Raw genomic sequence first — 20961 nt, forward strand, 5'->3', positions numbered from 1 at the left:
AAAAGCCCAGTCATTCTGCCTCCTTGTTCAGTAAAGCGACTTTCCTTTCCACACAAGAGGGGCAGGTATGACTGTCCCATCTTCTGAGGCTCAGAGGCACAGGAAATACAAGGGAAATAATAGAGATTCAGGTATAACCCCAGAGTCTGATGCCTCTGAAAAGGAGACAGTAACACTCCTGTGTTCATAGCCACTCACCATAGCCCAGCCCTGAAGAGGGAGGGGCTGGGGCCACAGCACCGCTGATCTGCATTCCAGATAGCTGCGCAGTCACCTGTGCACTTGTCGGGGGAGGGCCATAAGGCTGAAGCACAGCTGGCTGGTTGCCCACAGGGGCCAATGGGGACCCAAATGGCTGAGACCCAGGCAGCCTGTGAAAAGAAAGAAAGCAGAGGTGACTAGTGGGGCTAGGACATCCTTTGAAGTCAGCAGAAGCTTCGCATTGTACAGGAAGCTACATTGTTTTGTGACATCTTACTCTCACCCTGAACTCTTTTATGGCTTCATACTTTTGTATATTTATGGGTAAATTATATTCCTGATTGTTTATACCATGATTATTCATGGAAAATCTTGTTTTCCATTAAGCTCACTCCACAAACATAAACCAAGCACCCTCAGGTCAAGTACTATTTACTCTGCTAACTAAATTATTGCTTTCTCTGCTTCAATTCTTACAAACCTCCTTAGTTTTGTAATCTGAAGCACTGAAAGCACTGCAAGGGAAGACACACATAAGCATGCATGAACCTTAATAAATAGTAAATCAAACAAATGCAGACTGATTGTCCAGCTTTTTTTTTTTTTTGAGACAGGGTCTCACTCTGTCACCCAGGCTGAAATGCAGTGGTGTGATCACAGCTCATTGCAGCCTCAACTTTCCAGGCTCAGGTGATCCTCCCACCTCAGCCTCTCAAGTAGCTGAAACCAAAGGCACATGCCACCATTCCTGGCTAGGTTTTTTTTGTTGTTTTTCTGTCTTTTTATTTTTTTGAGACGGAGTCTCGCTCTGTCGCCGAGGCTAGAGTGCAGTGGCGCGAACTCGGCTCACTGCAAGCTCTGCCTCCCATCCCAGGTTTACACCATTCTCCTGCCTCAGCCTCCTGAGTAGCTGGGACTACAGGCGCCCGCCACCACACCCAGCTAATTTTTTTTTGTTGTTATTTTTTAGTAGAGGCGGGGTTTCACCATGTTAGCCAGGATGGTCTCGATCTCCTGACCTCATGATCTGCCCACCTCAGCCTCCCAAAGTGCTGGGTTACAGGCGTGAGTCACCGTGCCCAGTCGCTAGTTTTTGTATTTTTTATAGATGATGGAGTCTCGCCATGTTGCCTAGGCTGGTCTCAAACTCCTGAGCTCAACCAATCTACCCGCCTCAGTCTACCACAGTGTCTTTCCAATATACTTTCCATTCAGTGTCTCCCTCTCTGATTATTCCCATCAGCACAAAAACATACAAACATCTCTCAGACAAAAAAAAATCCAAAAACCAACTATAGTGGAAACATCCCAAATGTCCATCAACAGAAGAATGGATAAACAAAATGTAGCATGTAGCTACACAATGAAAAACCACTTAGCCACAAAAAGGAATGGAGTACTAATATATGCTACAACATAGCTGAACTTTGAAAATATTATGCTAAATTAAAGAAGTCGATTATAAAATATCACATAGTATATGATTCTATTCTAATGAAAAGTCCAGAATAGGGAAATCTTTAGAGACAGAGAGTAGATCAGGAGTTGCTTAAGGTTGGAAGAATAGGGGAATGGGGGAATAGCTAAACAGGGGTAGCTAAAGAATGCAGTATTTCTTCTTCAGATGATGAAAATGTTCTAAAACTGACTGGAGTGATATCTGTCAGTATACTAAATTGTGACAGCACGTATCTATCAATATATTAAAAACCACTAAATATACAAAAACACTTTAAATAGGCGAATTGCATAGTATATGAATTATATCTCAAAAACTTTTTTAAAAATCCAACCAAATTACCTCACAGCCTCCTCAAACTTTTGCTCCCCTTTTAGCTAAACATTACAAAAGAATAGGTCTATACTCTGTCTTTATTTCCTTTTCTTTTTTTTTTTTTTTTTTTTGAGACGGAGTCTAGCTCTATCGCCCAGGCTGGAGTGCAGTGGTGCGATCTTGGCTCACAACCTCTGCCTCCTGGGTTCAGTTCAAGCAATTCTCCTGCCTCAGCCTCCCAAGTAGCTGGGACTATAGGCATCCACCATCATGCCTGGCTAATTTTTGTATTTTCAGTAGAGACAGGGTTTCACTATGTTGGCCGGGCTGGTCTCAGAACTCTGGACTTCATGATTCACCTGCCTCGGCCTCCCAAAGTTCTGGGATTACAGACGTGAGCCACCGTGCCCAGCCTTACTTTTTATTATTATTTTTTTTTGAGACAGGGTCTCACTCTGTAACCCAGGCTGGAGTACAATGGCACTTACTTATCTGTGGCTCACTGCAGCCTTGACTTCCTGGGCTCAAGCAATCCTCCCACCTAAGCCTCCCCTCCCAAGTATCTGAGACCACAGGCACACACCACCACACCTAGCTAATTTTTTTTATTTTTTGTAGAGAAAAAAATATATATATTATTTTTATTTTTTGTAGAGAAACAAAAATAAATTATTTTTATTATTTTTTTGTAGGGCCTTGCTATGCTGCCCAGGATAGTCTTGAACTCCTGCGCTCAATCAGTCCTCTCTCCTTGGCTTCACAAAGTGCTGGGATCACAAACATGAGCACTGTGCCTGGCCCAACTCTAATCAAAATGCCTTCCTCTGATAATCCCTTCCAGCCCGGACTGAGGTGTGGTTGTTCCACATTTGTTTCCAGAAGGTACTCCAGTAATAATAGTGTCACCCTAGATCCATTTTTTGTTTGTTTGTTTTTTGTTGTTGTTTTTGGTTTTTGAGACAGAGTCTCACTCTGTCACCCAGGCTACAGTGCAGTGGAGCCATCATGGCTCACTGTAGCCTCAACCTCGAGGGCTCTATCAATCCTCCTGCCTCCACCTCTGCTTCCCAGGCACACCAACAATGCTCAGCTTTTTTTTTTCTTTTTTTTGAGACGGAGTCTCGCTGTGTCGCCCAGGCTGGAGTGCAGTGGCCGGATCTCAGCTCATTGCAAGCTCCGCCTCCTGGGTTTTTACGCCATTCTCCTGCCTCAGCCTCCTGAGTAGCTGGGACTACAGGCGCCCACCACCTCGCCCGGCTAGTTTTTTGTATTTTTAGTAGAGACGGGGTTTCACCGTGTTAGCCAGGATGGTCTCGAACTCCTGACCTCGTGATCCGCCCGTCTCGGACTCCCAAAGTGCTGGGATTACAGGCTTGAGCCACCGCGCCCGGCCTTTTTTTTTTTTTTGATAGTGAAAGGATCTCCCTATGTTGCCCAGGCTGGTCTAAAACTTCTGGCCTCAAGTGATCCTCCTGTCTCAGCCTCCCAAGGTGTTGAGACTACAGGTGTGAGCCACTGCACCTGGCCTCAAATTAAAAAAAAAAAAATTAGGCCAGGTGCGGTGGCTCATGCCTGTAATCCCAGAACTTTCGGAGGCTGAGGCAGATGGATCATTGAGGTCAGGAGTTTGAGACCAGACTGACCAACATGGTGAAACCCCATCTCTACTAAAAAAATACAAAAATTAGCCCAGGCATGGTGGTGCACGCCTGTAATCCCAGCTACTCAAGAGGTTGAGATAGGAGATTCACTTGAACCTGGGAGGTGGAGGCTGCAGTGAGCCAAGGTCTCACCACTTCACTCCAGCGTGGGCGACGGAGCAAGACTTCATCTCAAACAAAAAAATGGCCAGGAACAGTGATTCACATCTGTAATCCCAGCACTTTGGGAGGCCAACACAGGTGAATCACTTGAGGTCAGTTCAAGACCAGCCTGGCCAACATGGTGAAACCACATCTCTACTAAAAATACAAAAAATTAGCCTGGCACGGTGGTCACGCCTGGAATCCCAACTACTTGGGAGGCTGAGGCAGGAGAATCACTTGAACCCAGGAGGCAGAGGCTGCAGTGCGCTGAGACCGTGCCATTGCACTCCAACCTGGGCAATAAGAGCAAAACCCTATCTCAAAAAAAAAAAACATTATTGAGATGTAATTTCCATACCATTAAATTAATTCCTTTTAAGTGAACAATTCAATGATTTTTAGTAAATTTATAGTTATGCAGCCATCACCAGAATCAAATTTTATAACATTTTCATCATTCCAAAAAGATCCGTCATGTCCATTTGCAGTCCCAATAACTTTTTTTTTGACCCATCCACAGTCAGCCTGAGAGAAACAGGACTCCTTATCTCCCTCTTCCAGCGTGCAGACCTTTTTTCCCCTAGTTGGCTTGCTCACTGAAGGTGCAGCCCAGGTCCAGACGTTATAAACAATATCTCAGTTCCAAAACTCCTCTCAGGAAAGCCCAAGGACTCATCTGCCTTCCCCAGTACCTGCTTAAATTTAAGGCCCTGGCTTTTCAAGATGATGAATCCACCCAATCTACAGGCAGCCCCAGAATCAATTTACCACTCTGATTTTCAGTCCTTACTTGACGGCTGGGCACAGTGGCTCATGCCTGTAATCCCACCACTCTGGGAGGCCAAGGTGGGCGGTTCACCTGAGGCCAGGAGTTCAAGACCAGCCTGGCCAACACGGTGAAACCTCGTCTCTACTAAAGATACAAAAATTAGCTGGGCATGGTGGCCCACACCTGTAGTCCCAGCTACTTGGGAGCTGAGGCAGGGGAATCACTTGAACCTGGGAGGTGGAGGTTGCAGTGAGCCAAGATCGTGCCACTGCACTCTAGCCTGGGCGACAGAGCAGGACTCCGTATTAACAACAACAACAAAAAATTCACATTTTCTTTTAAGCTTAACTTTGCACTTAAAATTTTTTTTTTTTCTATTTTCTCTCTCCTTTCTAGATGTTGGTAGCAGAGGGTTTTCAGATTATGTCAATCTGCCACCCGGCTGAAATTCTTTGACTCACTCCAACTGGGTAGTTTTCTTTATGTCTACACTGAAACTGCCTTTATCGATGATGCCAACCTTGCCGAATCCAATGGTCAATTGTCAGTCTTCATCTTACCATTTGGCAGCATCTGACATAGCTGATTACTCTCTTACGTTCTTGAAATACCCTCTTCACCTGATTTCAGGACACCACACTCTCTTGGCTTATCTCCCACCTCACTACTGCTCTTTCTCATTGTCTTTTTTTTGTTTTTTGTTTGAGATGGGGTCTTATTCTGTCACTCAGGTTGGAGTGCAGCAGTGAGATTTTGGCTCACTGCAACCTCCACCTCTTGGTTTCAAGCCATCCTCCCATATCAGCCTCCCAAGTAGCTGGGACCACAGGCATGTGCCACCATAGCCAGCTAATTTTAGTATTTTGGTAGAGAAAGGGTTTCACCATGTTGCCCAGGCTTGTCTCGAACTCCTGAACTCAAGCAATCCACCTGCCTCTGCCTCCCAAAGTGCTGGGATTACAGGCGTGAGCCACCACGCCTGGCCCCTCTTTATCTTTTGATAGCGGCTCCTCTTTACTTTTAAATGTTGGTAAGCTCCAAGTCCTCAATTCCATTCTTTACTCACTTTCTAAATGATTTCATCCATGGCTTTAAATATCTATAGACTGAGGACTTCCAAATTTCTATCTCCAGTTCTAACATCAGTCTTGAGCTGCAGATTTGTATATGCAAATGCCCACCTAACATCTCTACTTGCATACAGTTTATATGAGGGACTTGAGCATTTGCAGATTTTGGTATCTGTTGGTCAGGGGAGGTCCTGGAACTATTCCCCCATGGATACTGAGGAATGACTGTAGTGAGATTTGATAAACATTTTGAAGGTGGAGTCAATAGAATTGGATGTGGGTTATATGGCATCATATTTGCATATATCCTCCTGTATACTTTTTTTTTTTTTTTGAGACAAAGTCTCACTCTGTCACCCAGGATGGAGTACAGTGGCACGATCTTGGCTCACTGCAACCTCCGCCTCCTGGGTTCAAGCGATTCTCCTGCCTCAGCCTCCCAAGTAGCTGAGATTATAGGTGCCTGCCACCACACCCAGCTAATTTTTGTATTTTTAGTAGAGATGGGGTTTCACTATGTTGGCCAGGCTGGTCTTGAACTCCTGACCTCAGGTGATCCACCCACCTTGGCCTCCCAAAGTGCTGGAATTACAGGTATAAGCCACCACACCCAACCTCCTCCCATATACTTTAAATCATCTCTAGATTACTTATAATACCTAATACAACGTAAATCAGGGGTGTCCAATCTTTTGGCTTCCTTGGGCTACACTGGAAGAAGTGTCTTGGGCCACACGTAAAATACACTAACACTACACTAGTGACAGGTAATGAACTTTAAAAAAACAACTCATTTTTTTTTTCTTGAGACAGAGTCTCGCTCTGTCCCCTAGGCTGGAGTGCAGTGGCGTGATCTCGGCTCACTGCAAGCTCCGCCTCCCGGGTTCATGCCATTCTCCTGCCTCAGCCTCCCGAGTAGCTGGGACTATAGGCGCCCACTACCACGCCCGCCTAATTTTTTTGTATTTTTATAGAGACGGGGTTTCACCGTGTTAGCCAGGATGGTCTCGATCTCCTGACCTGGTGATCCACCCACCTCGGCCCCCCAAAGTGCTGGGATTACAGGCGTGAGCCACCACGCCCGGCACCCCCGTTTTTTTTTTTATCTTTCATTTTTTCATTGTTTTTTTTGAGACAGAGTCTGGCTCTGTCGCCTAGGCTGGAGTGCAGTGGCCGGATCTCAGTGCTCACTGCAAGCTCCGCCTCCCGGGTCTATGCCATTCTCCTGCCTCAGCCTCCCGAGTAGCTGGGACTACAGGCGCCCGACACTTTGCCCGGCTAGTTTTTTGTATTTTTTTTAGTAGAGACGGGGTTTCACCGTGTTAGCCAGGCTGGTCTCGATCTCCTGACCTCGTGATCTGCCCGTCTCGGCCTCCCGAAGTGCTGGGATTACAGGCTTGAGCCACCGTGCCCGGCCAAACCTCGTATGTTTTAAGAAAATTTATGAATTTGTGTTGGGCCACATTCAAAGCTGTCCTGAGCCATGCAGATTGTGAGCCACAGGTTGGACAAGTGTGAAGTAAATGTTATGTAAAAAGTCCAAACTGTGGGAAATTCTTTGGGTTAACTGTTTTGTTTTCTTCAACAGATAAATACTAAGAAAAAGAAGACAGAGGTGGAGCTTATAGACTTAAAAGACACACCAACTGTTTTTCCTGTGGGTAAAACTAAATTGTGGTATGTGTGGTTGTACATATGAGTGTAAACTTTTTTTTTTTTTTTTTGAGACAGTGTCACTCTGTTTCTCAAGCTCTGGAGTGCAGTGGCGAGATCACACTCAGTGTAGCCTCAACCTTGTGGGCCCAAATGAAACCTCCACTTCAGCCTCCCAAAGTAGCTAGGACAACAGGCATGCCACCATGCCCAGCTAACATTTTATTTTTTGTAGAGATGGGGGTCTCCCTGTATTGTACAGACTGCTCTCAAAATTCTGGGCTCAAGCAATCCTCTCACCTTGGCCTCCCAAAGTGCTGGGATTATAGGCATGAGCCACCTCACCCAGCCAAGTGTAAACTATTTTTTAAAAAACACAAGAAAGTCAGCTGGGTGTGTTGGCTCACACCTGTAATCCCAGCACTTTGGAAGGCCAAGGTGGGTGGATCACTTGAGGTCAGGAGTTCGAGACCAGCCTGGCCAACATGGCGAAACCCTGTCTCTACTAAAAATATTTAAAAATTAGCCATGCGTGATGGCAGGCACCTGCAATCCCAGCTACTCGGGAGGCTGAGGCTGAAGAATCGCCTGAACCTGGGAGCTGGAGGTTGTAATGACCTGAAATCACACCACTGCACTCCAGCGTAGGCAACAGGGTAGGACTCTGTCTCAAAAAAAAAAAAACAAAAAACATGAAATTACTGTAAGAGTCAGGATAATGCAGGATAATTGTTATTTATGAGGGGAGGGAGAGAATAATGTTTCAATCGGGGCACACGGAAAAGCCTTCTGGGGTGAGTGGCAAAGTTATCTTTCCTCATCTGGGTTGTAGTTGCAGTTACAAAGGAGTTTGCTATATAATAATTTACTAAGGCATACATTTGTTTTTTTTGTTTTTTTTTTGAGACAGGGTCTTGCTTTGTCACCTAGACTGGAGTGCAGCAGTACAATCATGACTCACTGCAGCCTTCAACTTGCAGGCTCAAGCAATCCTCCCACCTCAGCCTCCCCAAGTGCTGGTATTAAAGGAGTGAGCCACTGCACCCAGCACGGACCAATGTATTTAAAACAGTTCCCTGGCCGGGCGCGGTGGCTCAAGCCTGTAATCCCAGCACTTTGGGAGGCCGAGGCGGGTGGATCACAAGGTCAGGAGATCGAGACTATCCTGGCTAACATGGTGAAACCCCGTCTCTACTAAAAATACAAAAAACTAGCCGGGCGCGGTAGCGGGCGCCTGTAGTCCCAGCTACTTGGGAGGCTGAGGCGGGAGAATGGCGTGAACCCGGGGGGCGGAGCTTGCAGTGAGCCGAGATCGCGCCACTGCACTCCAGCCTGGGAGACACAGTGAGACTCCGTCTCAAAAAAAAAAAATAAAAATAAAAATAAAACAGTTCCCTACCCCCTCACTGTACCCTCACCCTGTTTTATAACTTTATGTACATTTGTGTACTTGTTATCTTCTATGTACCCCACTTGTTTGACTTATGCATGCTTACATTCAATGCTAAAAATGTGTATTCTGGACACCCAGTTAAAGTGTCAGAAAGTGACTTTTCTATTATCATACCTCTTTCCCACAGTTACATTTTACTCTTTATTTACCAAAAACAAACAACACTCCTGGTCAGGTGCAGTGGCTCATGCCTGTAATCCCAGCACTTTGGGAGGCCAAGGTGGGCAGATCGCTTGAGCTCAGCAGTTTGAGACTAGCCTGGGCAACACAGCGAAACACCATCTCTACTAAAAATACAAAAAATTAGCTGGGTGTGGTTGCTCATGCCTGTAGTTCCAGTTACCTGGGAAACTGAGGTGGGAGGGTCACCTGAGCCTGAGACGTCCAGGCTCCAGGTAGTTGTGATCCTGCCACTGCACTCTAGCTTGGGCCACAGAGTGAGACCCTGTCTCAAAAAAATTTAAAAATTTTAAAAAGCACTCTAATAGAGATGACTGCCCTCCTTTAATGGACTTTCATGCTAAAATGGGTTTATTGGGTCATTGTACCACTGAAGTTTTCACCATTTATGTGGTTTCCCTTTTAGTATCTTTCAGTTCCTAACTGGCCATACCCAAACTTAACCAATCAGTCTTACTAAGTGCCTGATCTAGAGGAAAGGGGCAAATCAAAAGAGATGTAAATAATCCTGAGGTTCTGTCTTCCCATTTCTCCCTTAGGGTAGGTTCAATAGGACTGCAACCATTATTGAAGACGTATGTCTAGTAAAGCAAGAAACTCAAGTTCACAGAAAAGGAAGAATATGCAAAGGAACCCAGGTACTAAGATGGGTCAGTAATCCACAGGGCTGGACATCAGCAGTACCTATAACCTGGAAAAAAGAAGACAAAGTACAGAAGGGTAGAGGGAAGAGAAAAAGTGATCTACAAGAAAGGCAAAGGAGAGGAAAAAAAAAAAAAAAAAAAAAAAAAACCCATAACTTCCTAACCTTTCTACTTTCATCAGACCGATTTTATTTATTTATTTATTTATTTATTTATTTATTTGACAGAGTCTTACTCTATTGCCCAGGCAGGAGTGCAATGGTGCGATCTTGGCTCACTGCAACCTCTGCCTCTTGATTCTTCTGCCTCAGCCTCACAAGTAGCTGGCATTTCAGGCACACACCACCACACCCAGCTAATTTTTTATTTTAGTAAAGAGACAGGGTTTCTCCATGTTGGGCAGGCTGGTCTCGAACTCCTAACCTCAGGGATCCACCCACCTTGGCCTCCCAAAGTGCTGGGATTACAGACATGAGCCACCGCACTCAGCCTCATGAGACCAATTTTAGATTGACCAAGTACCTACCTTTGCATCTGAACAGTGGAGCTTGGCCCATTCTGTATATCTCCTTGGCCAAACTGGCCATATGCAGCCTGGCCACAAGGAGCCTGTGCTGTTGAGGCTGGAGGTGCCCCTGAGGAAGGTGGGGCTCTTGACATACCTGAGGGTAAAGGACAGAAACTAAGTGACTGGGAAATAACTTTCTCCTCCACCCTGAGCCAGGAATGCAAAGCAAGGATCAATAAACTCAGACCTTCACTGGCCCAATACCACAGTTTAGGCAGCGAAAAGGACACTACCAGCATACAACTCTAGCTACAGCAGTATTCTAAACACAGATTCCCAACAGGGGGCCTATACTCTCCTAGACAAGCATACTAGGGGTGAAGCTGTAGCCAGAGACACAAGAATATAAGGCTTTCCTTTGATCACCATACTCTCAGTCAATCCAAGACTACCTAATATTCTTACCCTAGACAACAAGTCAACTCTTCTAAGGAAAAGATCTTACTCCAGAACTCAGAAACCTGGAGCATATATGAAAAAGGACACTCAAAAGATGACCAAGTAATATACTGAACTAGGCTACAAAGAAAGACACTTCTTGGGGAGATTATTCTGCCACCTTCTTCATTCATTCTGCTTATACTAACTATATCCTTTCATCCACTTCTAAGTGTGAAAACTTCAAACAGCACGTGATTCAGGAACGTGTTCCTATAGGTCGGAGACCTTGTTTCTGCCCAATAGTTCAATAGGGACAGCTGGCCTGTCCTCCCGTTAGCACTGCCACCTATGTCCTCACAAAAGCTGTACTCCATCCTTCCTATTCCTTAGAACCACCATCAAAGCTACTTTCACTACTCTTAGCCATTCTTCACACATGAAGTCCAGGGAGAAAGCAATTAGTTACTTGGCACATCACTTTTGAAATGTGGATGACCTCTGTTCAAAGAATTGTTTTGCTTTTGCTCTGCCCTCAGTAGAGACTAGACATTATAGAACCTGCCTACAGGAACATGATTAACCTAAACTTGCTCACCAACCATGACAGAATCAGATATGTTTTCCTCTAACAAAGCTTTCTCATGAGAGAATGCCAAACTCCAGGACTTGACAAAGCGGAGGTGGACTCTGTTCAGCCAAAGTCTCAGCTTAGAATTAAGGTTCTTCCAAAGATCTGAGGCCTAATCTCATCAGTTCTTTTTTTTTTCCCCACAGTTATAATTAAAATCGTCATACTTCATTATTTCCCAAATCTTACTCGTATCTCTTTGATGCCTTCTTTTTTCCATATCCCTTTATAAAAGCATAAAGAATTTGGCATACCCTAAATCATCAGCTAGCCTAAGCAAAGATTTACTGTTAACTACTTCCAAAAAGCCCCTGTGGAGAATCTGTAGAGTACTAGCTGCTCTTCTTGAAAAAGTAAGGTAAGTCCGGACGTGGTGGCTCATGCCTGTAATCCCGGCACTTAGGGAGGCCAAGGCGGGTGGATCACGAGGTCAGGAGTTCAAGACCAGCCTGGCCAACATGGTGAAACCCTGTCTCTACTAAAAATACAAAAATTAGCCAGGCTTGGTGGCATGTGCCTGTAATCCTGGCTACTGGGGAGGCTGAGGCAGGAGAACTGCTTGAACCCAGGAGGCGGAGGTTGCACTGAGCCAAGATCATGCCACTGCACTCCAGCCTGGGCGACAGAGTAAGACTGTCTCAAAAAAGAAAAAAAAAAAAAAGAAAGAAAGAAAAAGTAAGGTAAAAACCAAACACTCAACCTAAAGCAGCATCGGATTAGTATTCTCTTATTACCATGATATTACAGAGCATCTAAGAAGCAAAGGAAACTCAAGCAAAGGAAAAGGACTGATATCAGAAGAAAGATATGAGAGGCACCAAAAGTCAGGCACACAAATATCACACTTTTCATCCCCATAAACTACACTGTCCCAGGCTAATTTATATATAAGAATCATCAGTCCAACAAAAGGCATTCAATATATATGAGGAATAAATGATTTCAAGGAGACTACAAGTCAACAGGAAATATTCGGTCCTGGTCACAGGATCTAGAGGGGCATGGACCACAACCCTTCCATTTAGCTCTGAACAATGTGACCAGGTGATACCCACAGTAAATGAGCTGTCAGTGAACCTGGGAGATGTGTTCCCACTAGATGGCTTAAGGCAAAAACACAGTACCTTACCTAAAAACACGGAAGACAGCTGGGCGCGGTGGCTTACATTTGTAACCCTAGCACTTTGGGAGGCCAAGGCAGGTGGATCACCTGAGGTCAGGAGTTCAAGACCAGCCTGGCCAACATGGCGAAATCCCATCTCTACTAAAAATACAAACAATTAGCCGGGCGTGGTGGCACATGCCTGTAATTCCACTTGAGGTTGGGAGTTCAAGACCAGCCTGAACAACATGGAGAAACCCTATCTCTACTAAAGATACAAAATTAGCTGGGCGTGGTGGCGCATGCCTGTAATCCCAGCTACTCGGGAGGCTGAGGCAGGAGAATCACTTGAACCCAGGAGGCGGAGGTTGCAGTGAGCCATATCGTGCCACTGCACTCCAGACTGGGCAACAAGAGTGAAGCTCCGTCTCAAAAAAAAAAAAAAAACAACAAAAAACAGGCCAGGCACGGTAGCTCAAGCCTGTAATCCCATCACTTTGGGAGGCTGAGGCGGGCAGATCACAAAGTCAGGAGTCCAAGACTAGCCTGGCCAAGATGGTGAAACCCCATCTCTACTAAAAATACAAAACAATTAGCTGGCGTGGTGGTGGGCGCCTGTAATCCTAGCTACTCAGGAAGCGGAGGCAGAGAACTGCTTGAACCTGGGAGGCAGAGGTTGCAGTGAGCCAAGATGGTGCCACTGCACTCCAGACTGGGCGACAGAGTGAGACTCCGTCTCAAAATAAATACATAAATAAAATACAAAAATTAGCTGGGCGTGGTGGCACATGCCTGTAATCCCAGCTACTGGGGAGGCTGAAGCAGGAGAATTGCTTAAGCCCGGGGGGCAGAGGTTGCAGTGAGTTGAGATCGTGCCACTACACTCCAGCCTGGGTGACAGCAAGACTCTGTCTCAAAAAAAATAATAATAATAATAATAAAAGGGAAGGGCGCCCACAGGGCTCTCAGCTACACAGGGCCAGATTTATGTTCCTCAATCCCAGTCACCCAAACTCCTCAGGTAGCTTAGCTAGAGCAATACAACTCAACCTGAAGACTCTGCTGATTTCCCTCCCTAGCTCAAAATAAACAGAAACATACCTTGGGGGGGTGTTTGCTGATAGCCTGGTACTGGGCCATTGTAGGCTCCATAGGGAATGGTGGGGGCTGTAGACCCAGATTGCCCACCGTAGCTGGACTGATGATACCCTGGGTAGACGGGCTGGGGCTGCCCAAATGATGGCACAGGTGGAACTGACTGATTGACGTTCATTATGAAAGCATTCCCGGTTTGGTCTCACCTATTAGAGAGAGAGAAGAGAAATTAGTTAAAATGAACTTTCTAAAGAGAGCAACTATTCAGGGCAGGAAGTAGAGATAAAAAGAAATTGATCTTATCAGACAGTGATCAGTTTAATAATCCTCACACATCCACAGGATCTTAGTAATTTTCTGCCACAGTCAGTATTCAGATTACCTTCTTAAAAGCAAGGATTTTGTTACTCTGACCACCCACCCCTTGTCACTGTCTAAAGAATATAAATTTCAACTTCAGACAGACCCACTGAAATGGAGCAGCAGCCTCCATTCCCCAGTGGTATGATTTCTGGTGTCTAGTCACACAGAGTCTTGTGGCTGATGAACTACCTTGATGTTACAGGTAAAAGAAACAATGTTCCCACTTTCCATTCATTCACTCTAGCATCCATTCATCCAACAAACATCCAGTACCCTCTAGTGTGCCAAACAATTGATTTAAAATCAATCAGGCTAAAAGTCTAAAACAGATCCACTAAAATCCTTCCCCCTCAATGACAAAATTTAGACTGATTTACAGAAATGACATTCTTTAGCTAAACTGCCATAATACAAATGATACTCCGACCCCAGTCTTTCCACCAAAAGAATGTATGGACCTTAAAACTGAAGGTTTTTTTTTTTTTTTTTTTGAAACAGAGTCTTGCTCTGTTGCCAGGCTGGAGTGTGCAGTGGTGGCACGATCTCAGCTCACTGCAATCTCCGCCTCCCGGGTTCAAGCGATTCTCCTGCCTCAGCCTCCCGAGTAGCTGGGATTACAGGCGCGTGCCATCATGCCTGGCTAGTTTTTGTATTTTTAGTAGAGACTGCATTTCACCCTGTTAGCCAGGCTGGTCTCGATCTCCTGACCTCGTGATCTGCCCACCTTGGCCTCCCAAAGTGCTGGGATTATAGGCGTGAGCCACTACACCCGGCCAAAACCGAAGCATTAAAATCAATAAATGTTGGCCGGGCGCAGTGGCTCACACCTACAATCCCAGCACTTTGGGAGGCCAAGGCAGGCAGATCACTTGAGGTCAGGAGTTCATGACCAGCCTGGCCAACATGGAGAAACTCAGTCTCTACTAAAAATACAAAAACTAGCCGGGCACGATGGCACGCGCCTGTAATCCGAGCTACTTGGGAGGCTGAGGCAGGAGAATCGCTTGAACCCGGGAGGCAGAGGTTGCAGTGAGCTGAGATCGTGCCACTGCACTCCAGCCTGAACAACACAGCAAGACTCCCTTTCAAAAAAAAGAATAATAATAAATAAATGTAAAGGACACCTGAAAACTCTAGCAAGGTAACAGATTAAAACCGAGTGCAGAACAGGCATCTTCTTCACATAATCTGAGGAAACAGTTCAAGAATCAGGGGCAAAGTTAGATTTCATGGAAAAAATCATTCATCTCATCCCTCAAGCAGAAGACTATAAATATTCTAAATTTCAATGCACTTCTCCAACTCTCCTGTTTCTGCTCCCCTTACGATTGTTACGAATCTCGGCCACCATCAAAATTATTACAATCTTGCTCACCAACACAGGGATGAATTAGAGGGCCTTTTCTAGATAAGGTCTTTCCAAGAAAACTATCTCATCACATCTACTTTCAACAGCTGTATCATTCCAATTATCCTATAGACAGAAGAGGCCGAGGAAGCAGAAGCACTCAGAGTTGCTGCAGAGGGAACAATGGGCCTCTCCCCCTTTGCTAGAAGGGCCACCTTGACTATAGAAAATGAGCTGATCCTCGTCCAGAACTCTTTAAACTCAAAGTTATCTCAGTAGCTGTTCGTCCAAATCCTAAACCTTACACAGGTCACTAACACTAAGTTTAAAATATGTCCCCTCCCTTTATCTTTCCAAAGTCGGGGGGAGGGGTAAAGAAAGGAGCTTCTTCTCCAGAAAATAATTCCCTCAAACACATTCAAGATCTTGGAGTCAGACTGAAGTCTCGACTCCATTCTGGTGGATAGTCGAGGGTGACAACCCAAAGGGGCGGGGCAAGCTTCCTAGAACTCTGAAAGTAGTCAAGCTATGGAGCCTCGGAGAGCCGAGGATAAAGACCGAGAAGCCAAGTCAGCTTCTAAGGCCACGATAAGAGAGGCGGCTGCTCTGTTAAGCACAGAGCCCAAGCGTCTTGCACCTTTTAACAGGCTCGGGGCAGGAAGCAGGAGCCGGAATCTGGGCCGAGAGACGAAGGGAGGGTCTAGGACCTGCTCCTGGATAGTGGATGCGTGAGGTGAGGGTCTCTTCCCAGGCCCCGCCCCCAGGCTCCTCCCTTCTTTCTGAAACCGGACCCCAATCTGGCCAGTAATACCCTGACCTCTCCTTCGCTTTCCTACCCACCAACCTCCCGATGCCACTCCTCACCCGGCTCCAGATCCAGGTTAGACTTCGTTCCTAACGTCAAGGCTCCCAGGCTTCACTTCCGGTTCCGAGGGGGTCGTCGCGTCACCCCCGGAAGTTCCTCCTCCACGCTTTAGGGCCGGGCCACTCCTTCTGCCACGTCTGCATTTCGGGAACCGCGCATGCGCCACTTTCATCTTCCTATCATGGCCGCCGCCTGGGCGCCTCTGCTGAGTCGTATGTATTTCCCTCCTGACATTTTTTTTCAGATGTTCCGGTCACTTTATGGCCTCACCAACAGAGATGAGATTAAAAACAATTTGTCAAACTATCTTTAATAATGCCCCATCACTCTGCCTGTGACATATTAGTGACCTCTGAGCTAGTAGTCACTTCCTGCTGACCCCTGACCCCGTTGATTTCCGTCTGCTGGGTTGATCTCACCCGTGGCCTTTGCTGGTCATGAGATTTGCGGAACGTGTGGTGGTGGTAAAGGGCCACAACTGTTGTCAACGTGCATGTAGGGGTCTGAGGTCTGGCTCTACAGTTTGTAAAATGGAAATAATAATGCCCGTGTAAGAACTTGAGAGGATGAAATTAGGCCACGTAGGCCGCTTGGCATCATAGTAAGCACTCAGTAAAGGTCAATTGTTATTAACCATTTTTATACAGCGCCTTCGTTTAGGTGCAGAGCTTTATCAGAGCCAAAAGGTCTCTGCTCTCTGTTGGAAGAGTTACAATTCTTGCAGTAATTATTATTACCTCGTTTAATGGCGAAGTAATTATAGCTAACAATGGTAGGATTGCTTTTTCGTATATATGACCTCATTTGAACTTTTCAGTACTATTTATTGATTTAGTAATTTTTCAAGCACTGCTGTTGAAACTGCCTTTGCAAAATTACAACTGAGGAAATTATGATAGTGGAAGAAATCAGACTTAACCGACTCCATCTTGCTTCTAACCTTTAAGCTGTCCTTATTCATTCCTGGGTGTAGTGGAACTAACTTTGGGAGGAATTCAGTTTATGGTTTGACTCTGAAACAAATTGATAATAGCCCCTTCCCGAAAAGACCCCCTTCTTGCCTGGGGACCAGTCTGCCTTTACAGAACTAACAAATTAGCTACAAGATTACAAATTACAGTTTAGGGGTCATGCAGCCTCTGGCTCCAAGAGTCTGAACTTCCCCAAATTGCTCTTAGGAATAACATCACTATTGTAAAACCTAAGATTAGTGCTTGAGATATTTTGCAGACCCTGCACTCGTTGGATCAGCTGACACCACCTAGACCGGTAACCTGGCTCAATCAGTTCTGCCATCCCACTCAGGAACAGAAAACAGCAAGAAAACCTCACTTCGACTCCTTATGATTCCATCTTCAACCTGACCAATCAGCACGCCCCATTCACAAGCTCCTACTCACCAAATTATCTTTAAGAACTCTGATCCTCGAATGCCCAGGGAGACTAATTTGGTAATAATAAAACTCTGGTCTCCCACACAGCTGGCTCTGCGTGAATTACTCTTTGTCCACTGAAATTCCCTGGTCTTGATAAATCGGCTCTGTCGAGGCAGCAGGCAGGGTGAACCCACTGAGCGCTTACATTGTGTGCCAAGCCATGTTCTTTGTTCTGGAAATACAGCAGTGAACAAAAGTGTTTGTTCTCATATTATTGACAGTAAATATCAGTTATTCTGAGGCACAGAGTGGTTTATTCACTGAAAAATTTGCACTTTAGGCTGTGCTAGAAACTATATATTAGGCATTAAGCTACACTAAACAGGTAGATTGTTCTGTCCTCTGTTGTTTTGAGACAGAGTCTTGCTCTGTCTCCAGGCTGGAGTGAGTGCAGTGGCCCAATCTTGGCTCACTGCAACCTCCGCCTCCTAGGTTCAAGTGATTCTCATGCCTCAGCCTCCCGAGTAGCTGGGATTACAGACACGCACCACCACCCCAGCTAATTTTTGTATTTTTAGTATAGACAGGGTTTCACCATGTTGGCCAGGATAGTCCTGATCTCCTGACCTAGTGATCCACCCCCCTTGGCCTCCCAAAGTGCTGGGATTACAGGCATGAGCTACCACACCCCGCCTGTTGGTTTGTTTTAGAGACGGTTTTGCTCTGTTGCTCAGGCTGGGCTCAAGTGGTCCTCCTACCTCAGCAGGAGTAGCTGGGTAGTTGAGTAGCTGGGGCTACAGGTATGTACCACCACATCTGGCTAATTTTTTGTAGAGATTAGGTCTCCCTGCCGGGCGCAGTGGCTCAAGCCTGTAATCCCAGCACTTTGGGAGGCTGAGGCGGGTGGATCACGAGGTCAGGAGATCGAGACCATCCTGGCTAACATGGTGAAACCCCATCTCTACTAAAAATACAAAAAACTAGCCGGGCGTGGTGGCGGGTGCCTGTAGTCCCAGCTACTCGGAGGCTGAGGCGGGAGAATGGCGTGAACCCGGGAGGCGGAGCTTGCAGTGAGCCGAGATCGAGCCACTGCACTCCGGCCTGGGCGACACAGCGAGACTCCGTCTCAAAAAAAAAAAAAAGAGATAGGTCTCCCTGTGTTGCCCAGGATGATCTCAAATTCCTCCCACCTTAGCCTTCCAAATTGCTGAGATTAGAGGTGTGAAGCCACCACACCTGACCTATCAGTTTTTAGTCAATGATTCTCAAAGTGTGATCCTCGGATCAGCAGTATCAGTATCACCTGGAAACTTGCTTGAAATGCAAATTTCAGACCCACTTTGCGTAGATAAGAGCCAGAAATTCTGGAGGTGGGGCCCAGCAAGCTATGGTTTAAGGCCCTCCAGGTGATTCCATTGCTGATTGAGAACCACTAGTCTAGATGAATAATTTGCCAAATTCAACTAACATATGTTGAGCACCTGACCTAAACTGGGTCCTCTGCTAAGCATTTTCACATGATTCATCCCACTTGACTCATCAATATAGGAAAGTATCCTCTGTCTTGCTTAAGGTTGCACCCCTAGGACCGGGCATGGTTGCTCATGCCTGTAATCCCAGCACTTTGGGAGTCCGAGACAGACGGATCACCTGAAGTCAGGAGTTTGAGACCAGCCTGGCCAACCCTGTCTCTTCCAAAAATACAAAATAGCTGGATGTGGTGGCGCATGCCTATAATCCCGACTACTGAGGAGGCTGAGGCAGGAGAACCACTTGAACCCAGGGGACGGAGGTTGCAGTGAACCAAGATTGCACCACTGCATTCCAGCTTGGGACACAGAGCAAGACTCCGTCTTAAAAAAAGGTTGCACCAGCCGGGCGTGGTGGCTCAAGCCTGTAATCCCAGCACTTTGGGAGGCCGAGACGGGTGGATCATGAGGTCAGGAGATCGAGACCATCCTGGCTAACACGGTGAAACCCCGTCTCTACTAAAAAATACAAAAAACTAGCCGGGCGAGGTGGCGGGCGCCTGTAGTCCCAGCTACTCAGGAGGCTGAGGCAGGAGAATGGCGCAAACCCGGGAGGCAGAGCTTGCGGTGAGCTGAGATCTGACCACTGCACTCCAGCCCGGGCGACAGCGCGGGACTCCGTCTCAAAAAAAAAAAAAAAAAGGTTGCACCCCTAGTAAGTGGTAGATCCTAGCTTCAGTTTCTTTCTTCCCCCTCCCCCCACCTGTTGTTTTTCCATTTGAGACAGGGTCTCTGTCACCCAGGCTGGAGTGCAGTGGCACAATCTTCAACCTCTGCCTCCCAGGCTCAAGTGATCCTCCCTGCTCAGCGTCCCTAGTAGCTGGGACTACAGGCATGTGCCACCACACTTAGCTAGCTAAGTTTTGTATTTTTTGTAGAGGTAGGGTGTCACCATGTTACCCAGGCTGGTCTCAAACTCCTGGGCTCAAGCGATCTGCCCGCCTCGGCCTTCCGAAGTGCTAGGATTGCAGGCATAAGCCACCACACCCAGCTCGGTACCATAGTTTCTTGAGGATAGAGACTAATGTGTTGCAATTTATTGGTTTCTATATCTGCACTCAGTGGTTCTCAACCTTGGTTGCATATTAGAATCATCTGCGGTGCTTTTTATTTTTACTTTCATTTTTGAGACAGAGTTTCGCTCTTGTTGCCCAGGCTGGAGTGCAATGGTGTGATCTCAGCTCACTGCAACCTCTCCCTCACGCGTTCAAGCGATTCCCCAGCCTCCCAAGTATCTGGGATTACAGGCATGTGCCACCATGCCTGGCTAATTTTTGTATTTTGAGTAGAGATGGAGTTTCACCTTGTTGGCCAGGTTGGTCTCAAACTCCTGACCTCAGGTGATCTACCTGCCTCAGCCTCCCAAAGTGCTAGGATTACAGACGTGAGCCACTGCACTCGGCCTTGTGGTGCTTTTTAAAATGCCACTACCAGGTACTAGACCAATAAAATCTGTCCCTAAGGATGTGTGTGTGTGTGTAAAACTTCATTGCATCATCCTTTAATCCTATATGCTGATATGCTGTCTTTTCTTAGGGACTCAGTAGCTGTAAAAGTTTTCTAGGTGATTTTAATATGCACTGAAGGTTAATTGAAATCCATTGGTATAGCACAATGGCTGACATGTAGCTAACACTCAGTAAATGTGTGAATAGTGAATGAATAGAGAATGAATAGATATTTAAATCCTCTTTTTTTTTTTTTTTTTTTTTTTTGAGATGAGAGTTTCGCTCTTGTTGCTCAGGCTGGAGTGCAATGGCCCAATCTTGGCTCATCACAACCTCCGCCTCCCAGGTTCAAGCGATTTTCCTGCCTCAGCTTCCCAAGTAGCTGGGATAACAGGCATGTGCCACCATGCCTGGCTAATTTTTGTATTTTTAGTAGAGACGGGGTTTCTCCATGGTCATCAGGCTGGTCTCAAACTCCCAACCTCAGGTGATCCACCCACCTTGGCCTCCCAACGTGCTGGGATTACAGGCATGAGCCACCGAGCCTGGCCTAGATCCTCTTTTTACTGATGAGGCCAAGTGACTGCCCTGCCTGAGATCACACAGCTACTAAGTGATGGAAGAAGAACCCAACATCAAGCTGGGCGCGGTGGCTCATGCCTGTAATCCCAGCACTTTGGGATACCGAGGCAGGCAGATCACCTGAGGT

The 20961-nt window shown here is 46.3% G+C and overlaps 1 protein-coding gene across 3 annotated transcripts in view; it reads right to left on the reverse strand.

Annotated features, from left to right (window-relative positions):
• SEC24C (SEC24 homolog C, COPII coat complex component) overlaps positions 1 to 15964 on the reverse strand; it is a 28075-nt gene extending 12111 nt beyond the window's left edge. The window contains exons 1-4 of one of the 3 annotated variants that reach the window (XM_025396005.1): positions 15899 to 15963; positions 13330 to 13529; positions 10076 to 10211; positions 199 to 371 (exon numbers count right to left, since the gene is read on the reverse strand). In XM_025396005.1, the coding sequence (XP_025251790.1) occupies positions 199 to 371; positions 10076 to 10211; positions 13330 to 13501 (481 nt within the window). In that variant the 5' untranslated portion in view covers positions 13502 to 13529; positions 15899 to 15963. Of the gene's footprint in view, positions 1 to 198; positions 372 to 10075; positions 10212 to 13329; positions 13530 to 15898 lie in introns of all 3 variants that reach the window. The other 2 variants (XM_025396004.1, XM_025396006.1) reach the window with 2 other exon arrangements.
• Between the last annotated feature and the right edge of the window lie 4997 nt (positions 15965 to 20961).

This window comes from Theropithecus gelada, chromosome 9 (assembly GCF_003255815.1).
Source record: "Theropithecus gelada isolate Dixy chromosome 9, Tgel_1.0, whole genome shotgun sequence".
Classification (NCBI taxonomy): Eukaryota; Metazoa; Chordata; class Mammalia; order Primates; family Cercopithecidae; genus Theropithecus; species Theropithecus gelada.